Source organism: Bos grunniens, chromosome 29, assembly GCF_055505025.1.
Source record: "Bos grunniens cultivar Pamir isolate PY7600 chromosome 29, Bosgru_T2T1.0, whole genome shotgun sequence".
NCBI classification, from domain to species: Eukaryota; Metazoa; Chordata; class Mammalia; order Artiodactyla; family Bovidae; genus Bos; species Bos grunniens.
In genome coordinates this window covers 40,583,307-40,608,001 of record NC_141193.1, presented here as the reverse complement: position 1 = coordinate 40,608,001, position 24,695 = coordinate 40,583,307, and the positions used below count along the sequence as shown (strand labels likewise).

The following is a 24,695-nucleotide window of genomic DNA, read 5'->3' as shown; positions in this document are numbered from 1 at the left end:
TATGGTGTGATATATTCCAAACACTATTGTCAGTCTCTTACATGTATGGTTTCATTTATAAAACCACTCTAACACGCCTTCTTATTAATACCATTTGTACATTAGCCCTGAGGCACTAGGAGGTGACATAACTTGCCCAAAGGCACAGAGTCAGTGGTTCCAGGACTCGAACCCGAGTCCACATTCTTTGTTGCTGTTGTTCAGTCACCAAGTTGTGTCCGACTCTTTGTGACCCCGCGAGCTGCAGCACACCCGGCCTCCCTGTCCCTCTCCATCTCGCCGAGTTTGCCCAAGCCATATTCTTTACCACTGTGATGTTCCTACCACTTCCTCCTTAAACATCTATAATAATGAGCAATACAATATTAATAGCAGCCATTTATTAATCACTTTTATTCCATATGTGGAGACTTACAGATGGCACATTACTCCAGAGCGTGTATCTGTATCTCGTTCCTGTCACTTACTGTGTGACTGAAGTTGCTTATCTTCTCTAGATCTCAGGGTCCTCAGGATTAAAACACGGTTCATATTGAAGGATAGTTTCTATGTGTGTTAACCATGTAAATACTTGTATATTACTTCAAATGGTGCCTGGGACATGAAACATATTCTTTTAAACGTTAATGCTACTAAATCTAACACAGGGCTAAGACGGGGTAGAATCTGAGTTTGAAACTTGGTTTAGCTCCAATACAAATTCTCTCATCTATATATTGATTCATCTAGAACTATGGTGGTTTCCCTGACTGAGCTCTGCAATACTCGTATTTTCCCAAGATTACAAGTAATTTAAATCACCTTTAAATTCTCCTCCACTGAAGGGCTAGAGAAAGTTGTTTGAATAGGATTTCATGTGAAATAAAACAAATAAAACAAAACTGCCGTATGTAGTTGCACACTAATCCCCAGAGAATTTGTAAGTACCTTACTCGGAGTTATTTGCAGAGCTTTCTCATCCTAGGAATATTGTTTTCAGTGGTTTCATGGAGAGTCGTCATCATTTATAAGAAAAGGACCAAAAAAATACATTGGTCATAAAAAGTTATGATCATCCCCAGCCTATAATCAGAAGCCTACCTTATTTTTATGTTGAGCTTCTTTCCTTCATTCAGCAAACATTTGTTGAGGGCCCCACTGTGTTCCAGGCATGGTTCTAGGGTCTGTCTGCTCGTATTTCCTGTTCTTTACCCAATGATGACTATATTCATTATGTGCTATGCCTAAGAAATTACCTTAAACCTTAATGACTTGAACCAGTGTCACTCCTGGTTTTTATTAATATCTCATAGGTTCTATGACCAGAAATTCATATAGTACACAACAAGGATGATATGTCTCTGGTCCATACATCTGGATTCTCAACTGAGAGACTCACAGGGACTGGAACCATACAAAGTTTCAACACTTACATTTGACAATAAATGCTGGCTGTCTGCCACCTTCTTTATTGTGGTTATATAACCTGTAACATCTACATAAGGCCTGGACTCACTCACAACATAAAGGATGAGTTCCAAGGCAAGCATCCCAAGGGAGAGTGCCAGGCAGACGGGGTATCCTTTTTATGACCTAGCCTCAGAAATCACATTGGAGAAGGAACTGGCAACCCAATTCCAGTGTTCTTGCCTGGAAAATCCCAGGGACGGGGGAGCTTGGTGGGCTGCCGTCTATGGGGTCACACAGAGTCAGACACGACTGAAGTGATTTAGCAGCAGAAATCACATATCGCACACGTTTAAGGTGTTTTTCTTTAAAATGAGAACATCGATAAACTAAAACTCTTTACACGTGTTACTTGTTACTGGTGTTCAGTGTGGTTGAATGCCAAGACTTTTCAGTGTTTATGGACAATTCTTTAACTTCTCTGATTTCAGAGTTTTTTACTCCGTAAAATGGGAGTGATAAGAATTACGCCATAGATAATATAGTTACATTAAATGATGAAAAAGTGAAAACTTTGTATTAAAAAGTGAAATGTATTTATAGCATTTGCAATGTTTTTATTTTATATTACAAGTTTTAAAATGTTCCTCAGAACTTTATTCTAGAGAAATAATTTCCATATGTGCCATATTTTGATCCGCATACTATTCATTTGGGAAGGTCTTAGAGTCAGTTATATGGGGATTTGAACTCCTTTATTAGCTATGCAATTTTGGGCAACTTTCTTAACCTCTCTGGAATACGGTGTGCTGCTGCTGCGGTATAGCCACCTATAAAAGAGGAAGTGACTATTCTCAGAGCTGAGGTGACAATAACCAGTCAATAATTTTAGTCCTTGTAATTTGAAGTAAAGGGCACACAAAGAATGACGTGACTGATGTAATCTGCAATTGTGACACTGGAGGTGACTTGTGGAGCGTCGGCGTGGGAACATATGCAATCTGATTTAAACAGAGACAGTGCTAGTTCATAAGGCAGCTCTCTGCAAAGTGGAAAAATACATCCTCCTTGGAAAGATCACGTCCCCACGCCAAGGCACACAGCTTGGGGACCCGAGGGTGGGCTGAGTTTCAGCGCCTGTGCAGGTAGTTTCGTTGGGGTGCAGAGGCGTCTGCAGAGTCATGTCCAGTGGCCCAGTGCCTTCCAATTTCAAGATAATTTCAGGCTAGTTGTTTGTGGCAGAGGTCCTTATGTGTGTGTGTGTTAGTCACTCAGCTGTGTCTGACTCTTTGAGACCCCGTGGACTGTACCCCTCCAGGCTCCTCTGTCCATGGAATTCTCCAGGCAACGACACTGGAGCAGGTTCCCATTCCCTTCTCCAGGGGAATCTTCCCAACCCAGGGACTGAACCCGGGTGTCCTGCATTGCAGGCAGATTCCTTACCATCTAAGCCACCAGAGAAACCTTAGGGGTCCTTATGCTGCTGCTAAGTCGCTTCAGTCATGTCTGACTCTGTGCGACCCCATGGACTGCAGCCTACCAGGCTTCTCCATCCATGGGATTCTCCAGGCAAGAACACTGGAGTGGGTTGCCATTTCCTTCTCCAATGCATGAAAGTGGAAAGTGAAAGTGAAGTCGCTCAGTCGTGTCCGACTCTTAGCGACCCCATGGACTGCAGCCTACCAGGCTCCTCCGTCCATGGATTTTCCAGGCAACAGTACTGGAGTGAGGTGCCATTGCCTTCTCCAAGAGAAGCCCTAGGGGTCCTTAAAACCAGAGTTAAATGCAATGATGTGCTATAAACAGGCTCTTTTTAAAAAGGCTCTGATTTGTAGCATTTGCTGATATCCATGGTGTTAATACTCCCACCATGCCTGATTTTAAGCTACCAATGTTTTGACATCCAGGTCACAAAACAATTATCTTTTACTACGTGTAGGAGCCAGTCCAGCACACTCATTAACAAAGAGTGAAATTCAAGCAACTACCAGAAAGCAGCCATAAGACCTCATAAGTTCCCTTAGATACTACATCCTGTGAGCAGTTCCCATGGCAAAATAGAAGGGCTTCCAGGGCTACAAGCAGTTTCATAGTGGGTGTGCCTTTTCCCTCCCCGCTGCCAGATCATCTCCATTTGACTGAGAAAAATGATTATTTCTTCAGAAACTCTCACTGATTTCAATCTTACGGAAGATAAGTAGAAATATTTCAGAACGTTACATTTCAGTTTAATGTGAAAAGAAAAAAAATACTGTAATCAATTTTTTTTAATGAGATACATTTCCACAAGATGGTTTGGGAGGAGAGGAGACAGGAGATGATGTCACAAGTCTTGTATTGGAGAGAAGCCAGGCTATGCCAGCCAAGAAAGAGAAAGAGAGGAAAAAAAAAAAAAAAAAACCTGTTCGTTACATCTTGTTATAGCTCATCATGCCCTATCGGCTCGTACTTCTATTTTTTGGTCAAATCAACCAGATCTTACGGTTACACCAAATGTCAACTTTTTAATTTGTCATCAGAAATGAAGGTTAAACCATAACCAAAGGCTTGGCTGTTAGATTGTTTTTAACTTTACTTCTATTAAATTGAATTTAACTTTATTTTGGTTTTGTATCTTAGCACAAAGGAGGGAGAAAGATTAGGGAAAAAAGGCTTACTCAGTAGGGAAAAAGCTGGTGTAACCTCCTTTTGAATCAGTGATATTCATTTGAGTTCAACAGATATAAATAAGACATGGTCCTATTCTTCAGAATGGAGAAGGCAATGGCACCCTACTCCAGTACTTTTGCCTGGAAAATCCCATGGATGGAGGAGCTTGGTAGGCTGCAGTCCATGGGGTCAAGAAGAGTCGTACATGACTGAGCGACTTCACTTTGACTTTTCACTTTCATGCATTGGAGACGGAAATGGCAACCCACTCCAGTGTTCTTGCCTGGAGAATCCCAGGGATGGGGGAGCCTGGTGGCTGCCGTCTATGGGGTCGCACAGAGTCGGACACGACTGAAGTGACTTAGCATCCTTCAGAAAGATTGTGATATAGAAATTGAACTCAGACAATTTGACATAACAAAGAAAAATACTTCTGCTACTAATAGTAGTAATAGTAGTAGTAGTAGCAGTAACTAGTAGAAGGCCAAGGTTTGTACTTAGAATCTGCTACCAGTTGGACAGGTGAACTTTAATAAGTGACTTGATTACTCTGAGCCTGTTGTTTCATCTATAGAATGAGAATTCCACCTCACAGGATAAAAGAAATTCATGTCAAATTCTCTTGATACCAAGTGTGAGTAAAATAAATAGTATCTACAATTGTTTATAGTATCATTATCCAAGCGTTGTTGTGAGGATTAAATTAGGTAGCATCCCTTTAAAAGGCTGTAAGAATTACCTCTGGTGAACACCTTCTGTGTGTTGGGTACCTCTGTAAACTGGGCTACCTATTGACTGCAATATGAAGGAACACATACATGTTGATACCTTGCTCTCCCACACAAGCACTCCCTAAGGTAAAGAAAGGGCTATAAGACAATAGGGTTGTAGACAAAGTTCATGGGGGGTTAGCAAGAAGAGACCCCACTTGATGTAGAGGATTAGAAAGGGGTTTTTAAGAGAGAAGGTATTGGGAGGGGCACTGAAGAATAGCGGAAGAGGCGTTGAGCCTTAGCTCAGTCGGACGCTACTAAGCGCACAGAAACCGGCCCATTGCCCTTTGTCACAGGATGCCATAAATATGAGGATGAACTACTACCAGCTCTCTCAAAAGTACATCTGGAAGTCTACAGCTCACCAGTGGTGAATCAGTTGGGGATATCACCATTTTAAGCAAACTTTGGAAAAATATTAATAATTGCTTTTAGGGTATAAATATTGAGAATGGTGAGACAAGCAATCAAGTTGGGAAACCATGCAAGTCTGTGTTTCCAATTATCAACAGATTCCTTCTTTTACCCAGTCTTAAGGTGTTTAGCACCATTTCTTCAAAATGAAAAAGAGGCAGGAAAACAACTTGCTTTTCAGAGAGTTTGTTTTGCAAAGTATCTTCAAAAGCATGCCTCACTGGATATACTAGTTTTTTTTTTTTTTTTCTCTCTCTCTCTCTTTCAATTACCCCTGGAGAAAATGGCTTTAGACTACTTCCAACAGAGCTGATCTTTACTTTTCTCTGCTTATTTGACATTACCTGGTAAGAGTAATATGTCACTTCTCTGTATCTTGGCTATTTATTGTGTAATTTCTGTGAATGACATCAGGTAGGCTATTCAGAGCATCCTTTGTCTCCTTTAGGGTGATCTGCCTTCCCCAGGTGCAATGTCTTGTAAAAGAAGGGACAAGTTTCCTTCAGGAAGTTTCATGTTCATTTCATGAAATTACCTTTCTATATCTTCATATAGAAAGATGTTGGACTCAGGCTATTTGTGAGTCAGGCTTTAGTGGCCTCAAAAAGAGGGCATTGAAGAGTGACCCTAATAGACAGAAATTAACCAGAGCCATGTCCTTAAAGAATGGCCCCTTCCATTAAAGAGAGGCAGTCCAACGTTGCAGAAAAAGCTGGGGGCTGGCACTGGGAGTCAGAAGATAAAGCTCTAATTCTATAATGCTAGTTGTATGAACTTCAGATAGTCATATGGTAGTTCTGCATATCTGTCTACCTATTTGTGAACTAAAGAGATTAGCCTGCATAAATCTTAGATCCTTCTAGCCTTGGCAGTACTGTCACTGTAGGTCTGGGACATCATCCCCTGGCTTGCTCAAGGCACTTTACATGTCGCAAAGTCTTGAGTGGCAGGAATAAGGTTTTGTGATACTTGACTTAATTTCCTTAATGATAAAGAGTTTAATTTGATACATAATCCAATATGATATCTGAAATTAGCAGGTATTGAGAAAAATACATTTTTATTTTTTTCAGTTGCTGGTACAGTCCTGTTGTAACAACCTGACCTTGATTGAATGTCCCCCAAATATCTTGTCAACACCTATTTTTCTGAGTGCTATTGAGCTGAGTATCTGGCACTTAAACATACCCAGAAGCACAAAAATGGAAGGTGCTAAGAATGTCCCTTCTTTGTCCTAACACTGCATGTATTAATGCCTTCTGAATTGTTTATCTGATTGTCCCTTCTTAAAATCATCACTTAACCATTACCTAGAGAATAAAGTCCAGAATCATCATTGTTGTGTTGCATGCTCAGTTCTATCCGACTCTTTGCTACCCCAGGGACTGTAGCCCACCAGGCTCCACTGTCCATGGAATTTTCCAGGCAAGAATATTGGAGTGGGTTGACATTTCCTACACCAGTAGATCTTCCCAATCCAGAGATCAAATTTGCATCTTCTATGTCTCCTGCATTGTCAAGTGGATTCTTTACCACTGTGCCACCTGGGAAGCCCCCAGAATTATCAGTATACCATAAACAGTCCCCTTCTGCCAAATTGCTCATATGCCCTTTCCATCATCCCTCTGCACACACTCAAACTCTCCTGAACTCTCTTTACTACTTTGTCTGCAGGTATTGACTTGTGCGTGTATTTGCTTCTGCCAGGGAGCATTGTCCTTACCATTTATACAAATAAATCCCTAATGTGTAAGCATTGAACCACAGCCCCTTTTGCTAGAACGCTGTTCTTTGCTTTCTGTATCCAGCAAACTTTCTCTTACTTAGCCACAAATCTCAGTATCTTGAGTCTTTGCTAACTCCATATTCCTCCCAAGCATTTACTTCATTGTATGGCAGTTATTTTTATGTCTTTCTTCTCTATTAGACTGTGAACTCCTAGACAATAGGAACAATGGCTTATTTATTTCTAGATCTTTTGCACCTAACATGGCTGACAGAAAAGAGTCCTGTAAACATTTTGTTGAATAAGAGGGTAAGTGAATCTCCTTAAATGAATGTCTGTTTTACCCTCGCCTCTTCCTTGAAACCCTCCTTGATTTCCCCCCACTAATCCCCAGGCACCCCACTTTCCAATATTTCCATTTCACTCTTAGATTTATGTACTTGGGCTCAACTATGTTTTCCAAGGGGCTTCCTGGTTGGCTCAGAATCCAGCTGCAATGCAGGAGATTCAAGAGACACAGGTTTGATCTCGGTTGGGAAGATCCCCTGGAAGAGGACATGGAAATGCACTCCAGTATTCTTGCCTGGAGAATCCCATGGATGGAGGAGCCTGGTGGGCTACAATCCATGGGGTTGCAAAGATTTGGACATGACTGAAGTGACTGAGCGCACGCACACACATACACACACACACACACACACACACACACACACTTGCAATCAATTTTGATTTATATATTTCTTTGCATTTATTTTCATTAAACCATATTTTCTGTATACTTCATCTTTTCTTGCAGCTCACCCTGGTGACTGTTTCAATGAAGCTGTACATATTTCAATATAAATATTATTTGTTGAGTATTCATGCCCTTTTATATTCATATTATCTATTTTGTCTATAATTAGATAGGGAGAAGCATTAAAAAATCAGTTTGCTGCAGCAACTTAGCAGAAGTGCTGGATAAATATTTAATGATGGCAATGTTGATTCACTACAGTATATAGAATAAAAATAAAGCAGTTGCCACAACCATGAAATGTAAATCTCCACTACAAAGATGTATTGCCACCCACTGAAATAACTCCCATACAGTATCTTCCTTTTTTTTTTTTTTGCTGAGGCTTTAAAGCTTTAAATGAGTTTCTGAATTTTAACTTTAATTCCAAAGCTATCCATTTAAGACACTAGGCTTTGCTGTGCCATCAGTCCAATGTTTTAAGGATAGGATTGTCTTAAGGATTGTTTTAAGGATGGATTGTCTCTAATCTTAGGCTCAATCATCTGGTCTAAAGGAACTTCTGTGGCTTTATATACAAATGATTTATAGCTAGTCTTCCTTACTCCTTCAATGTGTTATTCCTCAGATTTACCCTTCCACCTGAAAACTCTTGCCAGATTTATTTTCCCAAGACTATTCTTCATCATTTCACTCTACCCAGAAGAAAATATTCAATGTTAGCTCCACTGAAGGAAAACTGGTATGTAGAAATATTTATGCTATAGCATAGTAAGTAGAATGGTAAAGATCATAGGGGTGGATACATTATTCACTCAAGAAATATTTAATGAGCCCTTCCTTGTCCTCAGTTCAGTTCAGTCACTCAGTCGTGTCTGATTCTTTGCAACCCCATGAACTGCAGCACACCAGGCCTCCCTGTCCATCACCAACTCCTGGAGTTTACTCAAACTCATGTCCACTGAGTCGGTGATGCCGTCCAACTGTCTCATTGTCTGTCGTCCCCTTCTCCTCCCGCCTTCAATCTTTCCCAGCATCAGGATCTTTTCCAATGAGTCAGCTCTTCTCATCAGGTAGCCAAAGTATTGGAGTTTCAGCTTCAACATCAGTCCTGCCAATGAACATGCAGGACTGATTTCCTTTAGGATGGACTGGTTGGATCTCCTTGCAGTCCAAGAGACTCTCAAGAGTCTTCTCCAACACCACAGTTCAAAAGTATCAATTCTTTGGCACTCAGCTTTCTTTCTTGTCCTTGTGATGTGCTAATTACTGGGGTATAGATTAGTTTGGTATTTGCCTATGTGTTTGAGAAGACTTAGAAGGGAAATATCATATCAGCTGGCACTTGAAGATGAACTAGGAATTTACAACTTGATTCAAATGTCTTAATAACCCTTATATCTATGAATTAATCTATGAATTAGCCTCTCTCTCTTTCTGTTTACTCTAGAGCAAAACATAATAGTTCTGGAACAGAAAATGGCAAGGATTAAAATTTTAAAGCAAAATGAAGTAGCAAAGGAAAATCTAGGAGTTGATTGAATATAGGAAACTTTAAGTTACATTTATATTCTAAATATTTTAGTTGGTAAAATTGTTTTTAACGTAAGTAAATGTGGGAAACACAGTACTTTAAAAAAGAGCTAAATTGTTGGAACATGTCTTCATCTAATCCCAGGACAAGGACTCAATGATGGGGCGAAATTGAGAGTGTTGACAAGGTATTCATCTTAGATACTAACAGCAGTTCTGGCTGCATGCAGTGGAAGTAAGAGTTATGAGTATAGTAATTGGAGTCTTTAATTGGTGTGTTAGGTTAGTGCATCATGGGTATGTGCGTGGGAAGTTTGGTGTGTGGAGGGGATGTGTACAAGGAGGATTACTCGTATTCTTCACTTGGCTGAGTTTAAATGGAAGAGTTAAAACAGAAAGTGGGAAAATCAACATTTCTCTCTTCCTTTGGGAAATATGAAACTAGCCAACAAGATCCAATTAAAATACAGGGAAGTCAAGGGACCATTTTATAGTAATTCAGCCTTCTTAATCTCATGTTCCCTAACCCAAAGTTGTTCACTCAACCCAGTAAGGCATCCCCAATTTCCTCCCCATATTAATGACATTCTGTGTTATAAAATGTAGGATAGTAGAGGAAGAGGGTAAAACAGCATTTATTTAGAAGTTGAATCTTAAGATACCAGCAAAGGAAATACCAACAAAGGTCTGTCTAGTCAGAGCTATGGTTTTTCCAGTAGTCATGTATGGATGTAAGAGTTGGACTATAAAGAAAGCTGAGCGCTGAAGAATTGATGCTTTTGAACTATGGTGTTGGAGAAGACTCTTGAGAGTCCCATGGACTGCAAGGAGATCCAACCTGTCAGTCCTAAAGGAAATCAGTCCTGAATATTCATTGGAAGGACTGATGCTGAAGCTGAAACTCCAGTATGTTGGCCACCTGATGTGAAGAACTGACTCATTGGAAAAACTCTGATGTTGGGAAAGATTGAAGGCAGGAGGAGAAGGGGAAAACAGAGGATGAGATGGTCGGATGGCCTCACCAACGCAATAGACATGAGTTTGAGTAAACTCTGGGAGTTGATGATGGACAGGGAGGCCTGGCATGCTGTAGTCCATGGGGTCTCAAAGAGTTGGACACAACTGAGCAACTGAACTGAATCTTAAGATGGCGCAACTATGTATACAAATTATATACTTTATTCATATGTAATGCTGTTAAGCCCCCCAATATTGTCTTTGATTTTAATTTTTTTCAACATTTTATCAGACAAATTTAAAAAATTACTACAATATTGAAAGAATAATATAATGAACATTGATAGTTTTGGTATTCAACAATTGTTAGCAATATACCAAATGTGTATTATCTACTTATGAAATTATCAATCTATTAATTTATCTTCCCTGATCTATGTAAACAGCTGTAATTATTTTCACAGAACCATTTGAAGGTAACTTGCATACAGAAAGGCTTCAATATTTATCTCCTACATAACCATGACAGCATTACCAGGCAATAAACAATTAATGATTACTTTCCAGTATTATTAATACCCAGTTCATATGCAAGTTCCTCAACTGTCCTCCTCAACTGTTTATAGTATTTTGGTTTTTACCAAACCAAGATCCAATCGTGGTTCATGAATTATATTTGAATCTTATATTTTTACTATGTTGTAATCTAAACCTCTCAAAGATTCCCCATGACACTGAACTCTCCCCCCATTTTTATCTTGAATAATTAAAAGCCTAGAGAAAAGTTGAAAGAGCAGTAAACACACTCCATTATACACCTTTACCTTGCTCATCATTTGTTGGCATTTTGCTACATTGGTCCCTGCAGCTCACTTGCTCTAATTCTGTTATTTCTTCTACAGGGCATTTTTCTATAAGATGTTTTTCTTCATTGTCTTAAGATGTTAGTTATGTGAATGCAGGATGACTTAATACATTTCCCTAAGAACAGGAAGTTAATATAAAAAATCAGCTTTAAGGATGGCAAATGTTCTCTTTCAATTAAAAAAAAAAAAAACTAGCAGTATTCTCTTTGATGTCCAAATTTGGTCAAGAAGGACCCCTTCAAAATGGCTTTCATGTTCTGGAACTTTTCCTGCCCCAATATAAAATTAGTCATCTCTCCAAGGTATTCTGATTCCATTTAGTAGAAAATGATAGTTAGAAACCAAGATCTTGGTGTTAGTTATGCTCCTGACCACGAGTGTGTTACTGTTTCTTAGGTCCTTTTAGTAAACAGTGAAAAAAAAAAAATATATATATATATATATAAATATATATGAGAGAAGGAAATGGCAACCCACTCCAGCATTCTTGCCTGGAGAATCCTATTCTTACCTGGAGAATCCCAGGGACAGAGGAGCCTGGTGGGCTACCTTCTATGGGGTCGCACAGAGTCGGACATGACTGAAGCGACTTAGCAGCAGCAGCATATATATATAAATGTTATAAGTAGCTAGCAGTATTTCCAATTCAAATCTAACATTACATAGCATTTTGTTAAAACTCCTTGACTTTGTAATTCCTTTCTCTTACACTAAGATGCTCATTTTTTTAATGATACTTTTGTTTGTTTGTTTTATTCTCCCTGATAGACCAAACAGCATCAAAATTACAGCCCTAACAATACAAGTAAACAAACTACTGAATAAAATGCAGGGCTTTTTGCAGTTCACTTTTTTCCATAGAAGGCACTCAAAATAAAATGAACTGTATTTAAAAGTCACTTGAAATAACTATTTTTTTCTTTGAGATTAAACTAGTAATCTGATAGACAGACTAGGCTGTTTTAGTTTGCATTGTTAGAATTTATTGTTTTGTTTCTCTTAAAGTTTATTTGTATATACACAGGATTTAAAAGTAATAGCTGTGGTAAAAGATACAGCAGAGAGGTATTGCTTTCATTTTTTTTATCCGTTTCTCCCAGTCCCCTGTAGGCGTAGTCATATATAATTCATTGTCCAAGCGGGACACTTTTGAGAAGGAAATGAATCACTTAAAATAATTGCAATTCATAACTTTTGAAATACTAAGGTATTGATTGAAAGTTAATTTTATTTTATCAGAGAGCAAGTAAAATAGTCACACACTAAAGTGATTCTTTAAAAGCTTTTAAGAATATCTAAATCTTTGTACGTTAAAAACAACATATGTATATGTATAATAAAGCCAGTTTAAAACTAAAATAGTCTATCCTAGACAAAACGATTTTCACTGATGGGCTTACACTGTTACCAATTATTATTATTGTTTGTTTACCATTTGGCATTTCTTACCACAGGAGTAGTAAGATGCATGTGTATGTGTGTGCTTATTAATTTCTTCCTTCCTAATGAGAAAGATAAACATCTTGCTTGCTATTTCACTTATTGAGTGAGTGAAGTCGCTCAGTCGTGTCTGACTCTTTGTGACCCCATGGACTGTAGCCCCCCAGGCTCCTCTGTTCATGGGATTCTCCAGGCAAGAATACTAGAGTGGGTTGCCATTTACTTATTAAATATATTTAAATCATTCTATAACTCTCTGTAGAGATCTTCTTCATCTTTTTTTTTATAACCACATAGCACCTTTTTGGGTAGATGACCATGGCTTATTCAATAAATTCTCTGTTGATTATTTGAAATTCTTTAGTCTTTTGCTATTATAGACAGTGTTGTCACAAATAGCCTTGTAGATATGCTCTTTGGAATTTATAGAGGTATGATCATAGAGTAGGTTCCTAGAAATGAGATTTCTGGATTAGAAGGAAAACACATGTGTAATTTTGTTAGGTATTGTCAAATGCACTATCATACAAGTTTAATGCTTTGCATGCTCACTAGCAATGTAGGAGAATCCTTGTTTCTTCTTGGCAACTACATTGTTAAAAAGCTTTCACATTTTTGTCAATCAAATAGTAGGAAAGAGTATCTTAGTAGAATTTTACTTCTCTTGTAAGTGATATTATGGATCTTTTTGTATGTTTGAAAACATTTATTTTTCTTTTTGGGTTCAGGCTGCCCACTGTTCTATTGAGCCTTTGGTATTTTCCTTCCAGATTTCTAGAGGCTTTCTCTGTGTTAAAGTATTATATCTTTGTGCCTATTATCTAAGTTGCAAGTATATTTTTATAGTTTGTTATTCATATTTTGAAAAACATAAATATATACATATATGTGGTTTTATTGCTCATATATATACTCATATATGTGGGCTTCCCCAGGTCACTCTAGTGGTAAAGAACCTGCCTGCCAATACAGGGGACATAAGAGATGCTGGTTCGACCCCTGGGTTGGAAAGATCACCTGGAGAAGGGCATGGCAACCCACTCCAGTATTCTTGCCTGGAGAATTCCATGCACAGAGGAGCCTGGCAGTCTTGGAGCTGCAAAGAGTTTGACATGACTGAAGTGACCTAGCATGCATGCACACATATATATATATATATATATGTTATTGCTCATGGATTTTTGAGTCATGTTTACAAAAGCTTTCTCCTATCTTATGTTTTAATGAATTAATCATGTTTTCTTTTTTTTTTTTCTTTTTTACATCCAGCTCTCTGATCCATTTGGAGTTTATTCTAGTGTACGATGTGAGGTACTGATCTAATTTTATCTTTTTCCAAGTGACTACTCAGTTGTCTCAGTATTATTTATTATAAATTTATTTTTTTCTCACTGATTTGAGATGCCACTTTATCACACACCAAATTATATATATATCTATTATATATATATATTTGGGTCTTTTTCTCAACCTTTTTTTTTTTTGTACTTTAAATGTGCAAATATCATACTGTTTTAATTATAGATAATGATAATCTCCAAAGGTCAGAAGATAATGGTTTTCCCAAGGTCAATTTGCTGAAAAAAGAAAAAAAAAAATAGGAAACATCAGATCCAGGATTTGATCCATGGCCACCCTATGTTTGTATGATTTAAATAAGTTTCTAAGCTGAATCCTTATCTCAGTTAAATAAATATGATATATTAATAATGATCTTATAGATAGTAAGTGGTCATGTTTGGCAATTGTAAACTACAAAATTAGGGGTGCAGAGCATTTTTGTAGCACAAAGTGACCGTTTTGTTAAAGGTTGTCTGACCCCTTTCTTAGTATATAGATTATCCTATAGTCTAATTCCAAAAAGCTCTTGAAGAACCTTTTACTTCACAGAAGTAGGATTTTGTAGGCATTCATAATAGTAGACTATATACAGCAAACTTTGAGCTGATTTGAAACACAGTGGACATGATGGGGGCAGGGGGAAGAATCTATCATTGTCTCTTATGACCCACATTCTAATGTCCATGTAATGAGAATGCCTATGATGAGTGCATTGTTTTATAAATATGAAAAAACCACTAGAAAATACATATGAGGCAAAAAAAAATGCTGTTTCCCTAGTGTTGTGCAGTTTAAAACAAAAACAAAAACCCACTGGCAGAAGCCATCTGGTCCTGGCAACCTTCCCGGTTAAACACTTTTAATTGCTTCTGTGATTTTGGTGGGTTGGTGTGCCATGGTTTCCAGGGATTTGGGAGAATTGACCTTTATGAAGTAATCACAGTTCGTTGTACAAAAGAACTCTGAGTTACCAAAGCAGGCAGCATATCCTGCTGTGGGTCCATGGTAATGAGAATGGATCAGATGTGTGATGATGTCCTATTTGGATTGACTTCACTGTTATATTCTACGCATAGGGGCATTCCAACAGCCAAGAACATTCCACCTGGGATGTTCTCTGAATTTGGGCAGTGATCATAAATCCAGTAGATTCCGTAAATGAGGTGTGTTTTTTTTAGTCCTTCTTGTGACACCAAGTCCCTTTGCTATACCATCATCTTGAGGTTTTTATTGAAATATATATTCAAAAAAATTTTACCAAATTTTTTACTGGTGTACAATATTATGTTGGTTTCAGGTATATTTCATAGTGATTTGACATTTACACACATTATGAAATGATCATGTGGTAACTCTAGTAACCATCTGTCCTCATACAAATTTATTAAAATAGTACCGACCGTATTGTTTATGGTATATATTACATTCCCATGGCTTATTTATTTTATAACTGGAGAATTGTACCTCTTAATCCCATTCACCTATTTCTCCCAAATGGCAAAAATTCAATTTTTTAATGGCTGAGTATTCCACTGTGTGTGTATATATATGCATATACATAATATATATCTATATCTATATACCACATCTTATGTATCCATTTATCTATTTTGGGAGAAGACATTTTCTGATATAGTACTAATAATCCATATCTATTTTTAATGTCATTCAGAATAAATTGAGCTCAAGCTCTTATCGCCACTTACTCTTTTATCCTTCCTCCTCCTCTTCAAACATCTCTGAAATTTCTGAGGAGAATGGACTGTACCCTGACCCCTTGACAGTTGCAGAATCAGACGTAGCATCTGAATCTGCTGACTGTCTTCCCAGTGTCTTTCAGTCATCCGCACTGATTTCTCTACGGCTACAGAGGCTCATTCCTACATTTATCCGAGCCTTAACTGAATGGCTATTATGTAGCATGCGTTATGTCAGGTACCAGGAACCCACCAATAAGTAAAATGTGGTTCTGTTCTTGAGCTATCCTTATTCTGAGCAACTGTATTCTCAGAGGACACATCCAGTGAGGAATATTGTAGAAGTACAACTCTGTCCAAGGAACAGAGAAAAGAATGTTAGACTGGGAGCTAGAGAGCAAAGTCTGTGACCTGGCTTGGCTCCTGGGTGTGACCTTGGACAAGATACGAACCTCTCTGAGACCTAGGTTTTTGTCTTTAAGGCAAGTGAGCTGGCTCAGAGATCTTTGGTCTTTCCTTCTTCTGATGTTCCATCTCTCTTTCTGAAGGTTACTTTGTAATCAATGAAAGTAAATTAGGAAACTCTGTAACAAATACTTGGGCTTCCCAGATGGTGCTAGTGGTCAAGAACCTGCCTGCAGTTACAGAAGACCTGAGAGATGCAGAAAGACGCAGGTTCTTTCGCTGGGTGGGGAAGATATCCTGGAGGAGAGCATGGCAATGCACTCCAGTATTATTGCCTGGAGAATCCCATGGACAGAGAAGCCTAGTAGGCTTGCCATGGGGATCGCAAAGAGTTAGACATGACTGAAGTGACTTAGCACCCATTTGTGTGTCTGACAGTTCCCAGAGTTAGCCCTTATATTTCTAGGATTTGGTACACTCTTCTTTCCTTGTAGCCATAACACCAGGTGTGTGATTTTTCTGGATGGGCCTGCTGAACTCTTTGTAGATTCTATGACTGTTTCTACAAAAATCGGGGCTGGTTGTTAAGCAGGCCACTACAGTCCTACTCAGCTAAAGTCAACACAGAGAAACGTCATTGAATTTTTGCATTTCTAATCTCTAGTGGGTGATGATGTAGTCCTTTCCACTTTAGTGTTAAAGAAAAGAAAAACTAAAAAAGTATTACATAGTTAAGACATTCATAATTATTTTCTTATTTCTATGGAACCAAACTGGCATCCCTCTAAATGGAATAAATATTTTGCCCTAAGTGTGTAAAAGTGATTACTCATGACTTTATAGCCTGTGCAAGAAGAATGGCTGTATTAGCCAGTTAACATTGGGTCATTCCTCAGTTTCTAGACAAGTAGAACATTAGAGATACTGGGTAATATGTTTCTTCTTTCTAGAAAATTAGATTTATGTGCATGTTTAAAAGCACAGTCATCACTCTGTCAGTTAATTTCAGCTCTTGTATATGTTTATTTGCACTATTAATAAATCATGGGAAAAAGTTTTTAGAATCATTATTTTATAGTGATTAAAAGACTACCTAAGGAAAATGGGGATATAGGATCTGTGGTGATTGCTTCCAGAAAGGCTAAGTGGTTCAATTTGTGGTCAGAGTCTCTGACTGCCTGGGGGGAGTTTTGATAAGTGGGAGCTTCTCCTCTCTGATGTGTAAGAAATCTGTTAAAAAAAAGAAAGAAAGAAAAGAAAAGAAAAATGCTGATATTATTAATTGGAGATCATAGAATTTTAGAGTTAATAAAGACCTGTGCGATCATTTAGCTCCACCTCTTTATTTCCCTGATGAAGAAAGTGAGGCATAAGAAACTTAAAACTCTGTTCAACAGTAATGACAATTAGTAGCAGAATCAGATCAAGAAAAGTGAATCTACTGACTGTCTTTCTGGTGTCTTTCAGTTGTTTGCACTGATTTCCCTCTAGAGGCTCGTTTATTCATTTACACAAGCATTAACTGAATGACTATTATGTAGCACGTGCTGTGCCAGGTACAAGGAACCTAACAATAAGTAAAATGTGTTGTTTCTCTCTCACAACTCAGTTTCATGTATCAGAAGTGAAGTGAAGTGATGTGAAAGTCGCTTAGTCGTGTCCAACTCTGTGACCCCATGGAATTCTCCAGGCCAGAATACTGGAGTGGGTAGCCTTTCCCTTCTCTAGGGGATCTTCCCAATTCCCAACCCAGGGATTGAACCCAAGTCTCCTGCATTACAGGCAGGTTCTTTACCAGCTGAGCCACAAGGGAAGCTTGCTTGTACCTCTGAAAAGTTATAAACTGGTACCCTTCTCTACTCCAAAAAGAAAATTTCAGTATGGATTGATTCAATAGAATTGTGATAAAGCCAGTTAACTTTTATCCTTAGGTTTCTTACTCCTTAAATTACTTTTGAATTCTTTTCCAAGGCTTATTCTTTTATCAAGGCTTTTATGAAGTCATGACAATATGAGCCCATTATACTTGATCAATTTCTTCATCATTTTTGGACTTCTGCCTATTTATGATTGATTGGCAGGCCAATTAACTTTTTTTCTCATTTCTGGTCATTTAAAAAGATATCTAAAAGCATAACTCAAATTAAACAATTTTAGAAACACTTAGTCTTCACATAAATACTCTTGCAGTTAGTATAGTTATTAAACATACATTGGGAAAGGCATAGAAGAGAGACTGTCCTAGATTTGAGATCTAGATCCTTTACTTGCTACATGACATTGGCCAATTTATTTTAAATTCTGGGTCTCCATTTTATCAAGCCTAAAGTGGAAATAATAATTCCTACCTTGAAATACTTTCGGGATGCTAAAATGAGTGTGTGTATAGTCCAAAATATAAGGATGGAAAGAGAAATAGTTATAACTCCTAGCCTTTGAGGAGTAAAAGTCAATATTGTTACAATTTTTCTATTTTTTCATATTTCTGACAATGCAGTTCTAGTGAACTAATAGGATTTTCAGCCTTGCAGAATTAAAGAAATTTCCAAGGGTTATCCTATCAATTTCACTGCCTTTAGATCAAACTGATTATGAAATACTACACATATATGGAAGCTATTTCCTGAAAAATTATCCACTGAAAATTTTATAGGGCAGCACAGTAAAATAATTTCTCCATTTATAGCATATGTGGATTTGGGCAACTTGCTTTCTTTGATCAGCATTGTATTCTTCATGTATATCAAAGAATAACTTTACAAGGGCAAGAACCTCACATATCTTATTTCTCACAGTACCATGAGCATTAGAGAAGTAGCTGACACATGATACATAGTCGATAAAACTTCTTGAATATATGAGTAAATAATTGCACTATTGTAAAAGTTAAATTTCATATATTTGATAATAAACATAAATAACTTATTTGTGTTTGATATAAATGACATTAAGGTGGTATAATTCAAGGATATATTCATTAAGTGAATGTAATGATATTTTCCCTAATAGAAAAACTAAAGTACAGGTCATCCCCAAGTGAGCCAATCTGAAAGCTATATGATACATAAGTATCATATATTTTTATAAATATGAATATTATATATTCATATTATACTATGTATAGTACAAATATTAAGTTTTTAACCTTGGAATGCTTTATCTAGCAAATCCTCCAAGTACTGGGATGGCCAAAATGTTCGTTTGGGTTTTCTATAATGTCTTAGAGCAAAACTTGAACAAACCTTTGGCAAACCCAATATAATTGGTCATTTATTATCTGGATGTAAAAACAGACAAGCATAAAAATAATACTATGACCTATTCTCACTAATAAGAATGAATATATCCTAAATAAAATGCACCCAACAAAATTTAACATCAGTGAAGAATCATTTATGAAGATTAAGTAGGAATGAATCCCTGGAAGACAAAGATGATTTAATTAGAAATCTATTACCATAAATCATAACATCTAAAATAAAATTTGAAAGTATCATTCTAATACCTGTTAAAGGCATTTAATGTAATTTAACACTCATTCCTGATAGAATCTCTTAGAAAACTAAAACTAAAAATCTATATGTTTAACACTATAAATAATAACTATCCCAGATTAACAATCTTTCCTGTACTTAATGTTGAAATACTAAAAGAATCCCCATTAAAGTTAGAGGAAAAGAAAGTAATTATTATTACTGTTTTGCTTTAACATTATTTGAAATTTCTGAACACTGAAATGTGACATGAAACAGAATGAGATATATCTGATAGAAGATTAATTTCTGTTTTTTCCCCAAAACTCAAGAGATGTGCTTGATATAAGAGAAGTAGTAAACAATCAGTTGCTTCCCTAATTACCTCAATAAAGAGAAAATATGGGTTTAAATATTCCATTTACAACAGCAGCAAAAAATACAACATACCTAGGAATAAATCTGTTTCCATCTATGCAAGACGTAGATGGAGAAAATTATAAAATTTTACTGATTGATGTCAAAGGGTATTTGAATAAATGATAAGTTAACCCATATTCCTGCAATGAAATGTGGTATTGAAAAATCTTAATTTCTATTCATATTTAATACAGTTCATCATAGACCAATTAATAAAGCATTTAAACCTAACAGAAAGATTCTGGTTTTTTAGAGGAATAAATGGATGATAAGAGTAATGATGCTTTTGAACTGTGGTGTTAGAGAAGACTCTTGAGAGTCCCTTGGACTGCAAGGAGATCCAACCAGTTCATTCTGAAGGAAATCAGTCCTGGGTATTCTTTGGAAGGACTGATGCTAAAGCTGAAACTCCAATACTTTGGCCACCTCATGCAAAGAGTTGACTCATTGGAAAAGACTCTGATGCTGGGAAGGATTGGGGGCAGGAGGAAAAGGGGACGACAGAGGATGAGATGGCTGGATGGCATCACTGACTCGATGGACATGAGTTTGAATAAACTCCAGGAATTGGTGATGGACAGGGAGGCCTGGCGTGCTGCGATTCATGGGGTCGCAAAGAGTCGGACACGACTGAGAAACTGAACTGAACTGAACTGAACTGTAGAGTAATGTTAGCTGTCAAAGTGTAGAATGGTGAATGGGCTATTTATCCTACTGCACATATACATTAATAAACATTACAAAGCTGCAACAATTAACAAATGGTGTACTGCTGACTCAAGAATTGGCTGACAGACCAATTCAATAAAATGGCTGTGAAACAGAGGTTAGTGTAGAAAATAATGTCATATATGATGAAGGAATTAATGTAAATCAGAGAAAAACAAATAGATTAATCAAGACTTGGGGTTCAGAAAATTGGTAATACCGTTGGAGCCATTCCTACTAGTATAAAGAGTACTTAAGAGAACAGGTTCTGGAAGCTTTCAGAGTTCAAATACCAGCTATATCACTTACTAGTCATATGCTGCTGCTGCTGCTGCTAAGTCGCTTCAGTCGTGTCCGACTCTGTGCGATCCCATAGACGGCAGCCACCAGGCTCCCCTGTCCCTGGGATTCTCCAGGCAAGAGCACTGGAGTGGTTGCCATTTCCTTCTCCAATGCATGAAAGTGAAAAGTGAAAGTGAAGTCGCTCAGTCGTGTCCTACTCTTAGTGACCCCATGGACTGCAGCCTACCAGGCTCCTCCGTCCATGGGATTTTCCAGGCAAGAATACTGGAGTGGGGTGCCATTGATAACTTGGGATAAATAAATTAACCTCTCTAAACTTTAGTTTCCTCATGTATAAAACAGAGACAGTAATAGTTTTCGCCAATATCTGTTAATATAAGTATTAATAATAGTCATAAAATGGTTATGGGAATTAAACAGACAATTTATTCCATGGACATAGGAGCCTGGCAGGCTATAGTCCATGGGGTGGCAAAGAATCAGACATGACTGAGTGACTAACACACACAAATAGATAATTCAGTATGTTGTTTGGCAAATAATCTTTGCTCAATAAACATGATCAGTTATTTCTATAATCAAACACCAAACTGATTTCATATGCATTAATAGACTAACATAAAAATAAAGCCATGAACAGTTCTTATTTAACTGATTTCAGTTTTGAGAAATTTCTAATCGTAAATACAATAGAAGAGCTTACACACACAAAAATAGATTTGTCTGCATAAGAATTTTTAAATTTATGTTTAAAATATAAAAAACTGCAAGGCCACAAATAAAACAGTTATATGATAACTATAAGATCTCACAAATCAATAGAAAAACCACCAAGATCCTACACAGCTAAATATTAAGATAAATTAAAATAAGTTTGTTAATATTCTAAATCAGTCATTCAAAATAACGTAAATAAAATATACAAATGTGCATTTAATATAAAAAAGAATATGGCAGTGCTCCAGTTGCCAAGAGTGTGGGAAGATGTTCACTCCAGGATGCTGCTGGACAGGATTTATATCATGTAACATTTTGGAAGGCAATTTGGCAACACTTCATAGAGTCTCAAAATGCTGTCACCGTTTTAGTCTTATTCTAGGAATTCATCCTAGGGAAATAATCAGAAAAGCAAATAAACATTTTTGTATACCTATTTTATCATGGGATTGTTTATAACAGACAGCACAACCGTGAGAGGGAATAGCATGCAGCTAAAAGAAATCATGTCTTTGAAGCACATAGAATGACGGTCCAATTTCTCGCTATAATGGCTAACATATCACGCAAATTATAATCTGTAATCATACCAGTTGCTACATTTATTGCTGCATCATTGTGTGCACCTATATACAGAAGAACATACACCAATTTTCCAGCCTTTAGGTGGATATCAGAATTACAGATAAATTTCACTTTTGTTTTATATAATGTAATTTTAGGTTTTTTATAATAATTAGCAGAACTTGTTCCATCTGAAAAAAATTAGACAAATGGTTGAAATATAGATTGCATTCTGTTTGTCTCTTTTTTTTAGAAGGTAATACTTCACATGTGAAGTGACAGCTTGCATTCTTGAGATTTGTTGTATTTCATCAATTTTGCATGAATTCAATTATAAATTTAACCTTTGGAAAACTAATATTAGGCTTTCTTTTTAGTTTGCTTGTAAAACCTGGGAGTGAAGAACAAAACTGAGGTTATCAAATTGCTTTCAGGAACAGCTGGAAACACCATTCAGGGCTGTATTCTGTTTAATGCTTAGTGCCCTTTCACAGGGAACTAAGAGAAAGATGAGTCTTGGCATATGTTATTTTCTGCATGAAAGCTTACCAAGATCCCTGGTGTATTTCAGTTGCAGGAGTGATAGGCAATAGCATTTTATCGTCTCTGCCATACTGTTTGGCATTTGATTATATTCAGTTTAGTGCTTCATGGCATACTGCCTTTGAAAATCTTCCCTCTGATGAACTCTCAAAACATTTAATCTTTTTATTCAATTTTAGCACATTTTATTCCATTTACCAAGTTTTATTCATTGAACAGGTTTTATCTTGTAGAAAATCCTACTTCTTCTACCAGACTGTAAACTCCTTGAAGTAGGGAAGTATATCTTACTTACTTCTATGTTTCCTGGACCTCATCCAGAATGTCTTGCACATGAAGGTAGTCATTTGTTACATGAATGAATGGAATAAATGAGAAGTATCTGTTTAATATATTGTCTTCTAATTGTCTTAGATTATATATTTTCTCTCCTGAGATTGGAAATTTCAGGAAAGCACAGCCTAAGCTATCACACATATTTGTGTACCTAATACCTGCTAATAAACTCTGAAGAATGGCCCTTCATTAAATTATTTAACCTTTTGTTTTGAAAGTAAGTTTACATGAAATTATCTGAACATGATTTATTACCAAAACTAGTGGTTAACCTTAAACTATGAACAATGGTTTAAAGATTTTGCTTTTGTCTTTAGCCTCATTTATGATAATAAGTGATTGTTACTTAAAGCCACATCACTTCCACTTACCACTTCCAATTATTTGATAAGTACTTATAATGGACCAGGCATCCTTCTAGCTGGTAAACTTTTTAAAAGAGTCAAATTCCTTGCCTCCATAGAACTTGCATTCTAATGTGGGTGGTGGGAGAGGAAATAAGTGAAAACGATGTTGTTGTTGTTCAGTTGTCCAGTTGTGTCTGACTCTATGCAACCCCATGCACTGCAGCACACCAGGCCTCCCTGTCCCTCACCGACTCCCAGAGTTTGCCCAGGTTCATGTTCATGCATCTGTGATGCCATCCAGCCATCTCATCCTCTGATGCCCTCGATCTTTCCCAGCATCAGGGGCTTTTCCAATGAGTCGTCTTTAGGTGCTAATACATTTCGTATTGAAAAATAAAAAGAGAGCAACAACAAAAAGACTTCATTGTAAAAGTGTCATTTTAGCGAAGACTTGAAGGAGATGAAGGAATGATTCTGTGGCTATCTTAGGATGAGAATTTCAGGCAGAAGCTAGAGCAAATTATGAGACCTGAGGAGGGTGTGCTCTTGGAATATTTACAGCACAAATACCAAAACAGGGACCCTTTAGGAGATCTGTATCAAAACAGTGGAGTTAGTTTCTGACTTGGCAGAGTCGTAATGAGGTATGAACTGCATGTAAACCACTTAGGGCAAAGTCTTATACGTATCAGATAATTGACAAATATCGTTTATCATCATTATGCGAATTACATGAACTAGATTCTTAAAACCTTGTGAGAAAAAAATACCATACACTGATGTCTTTTTAGGTTGAAATCATGTCTGGGTCAGGCCTGCTTGATTCTAATACTAAATAATTATTTCCGCACATAACTGCTTGCCATCTATTCTTTATCTCTGGTGGATAACTATTTATTCATGTTTCTAAATAAAATTATTTAAAATGTGGTCCATGGAGCTTCTGTGAATGAGCTGAGGGAGTTTGAATCTGGCCTATCCAAATGCCCAGAGATATCTGGCGTGGGTTTGATCAACAGGCTTATTCAGTGCTGAGATGAAGGCCCTGCTGCTCAGAACCCAGTGTTCCATATTCCCTTGGCGAGGTTTAATGTTGCTCTCATAGACTAGGTCTTACAGATATCCTCAACGTGAGCCAAGTTCCCTTAATGGATGTGCTGGAAAGAGCTCAGTGTTACAGAGTCAAGAATGTAATTTGAGCTATGCAGAAAGGAAACAAATTGATCATTTTGGCCGGCATACCTGAATCTGAAGCAGCCCTTCCCCATCAGGGAAGACTTTCCCACATGATGCAGTTAAATTCCCAAATGTTCCTGGATATGGAGTCCTAATTTAGATTTGCTGTTAAGCCCTTGAATATA

The 24,695-nt window shown here is 37.2% G+C and overlaps 1 protein-coding gene across 22 annotated transcripts in view; it reads left to right on the top strand.

The window, feature by feature from the left end:
- DLG2 (discs large MAGUK scaffold protein 2) overlaps window positions 1–24,695 on the top strand; it is a 2,335,250-nt gene that overhangs the window by 1,204,142 nt on the left and 1,106,413 nt on the right. For 12 of the 22 annotated variants that reach the window (XM_086384611.1, XM_086384620.1, XM_086384616.1 and 9 more), the window contains one exon: window positions 13,750–13,791. The exons of the other annotated variants lie outside the window; for them this stretch is intronic. In XM_086384611.1, coding sequence (XP_086240737.1) covers window positions 13,750–13,791 — 42 coding nt within the window. The remainder of the gene's footprint in view (window positions 1–13,749; window positions 13,792–24,695) is intronic. 22 annotated transcript variants of the gene reach the window in all.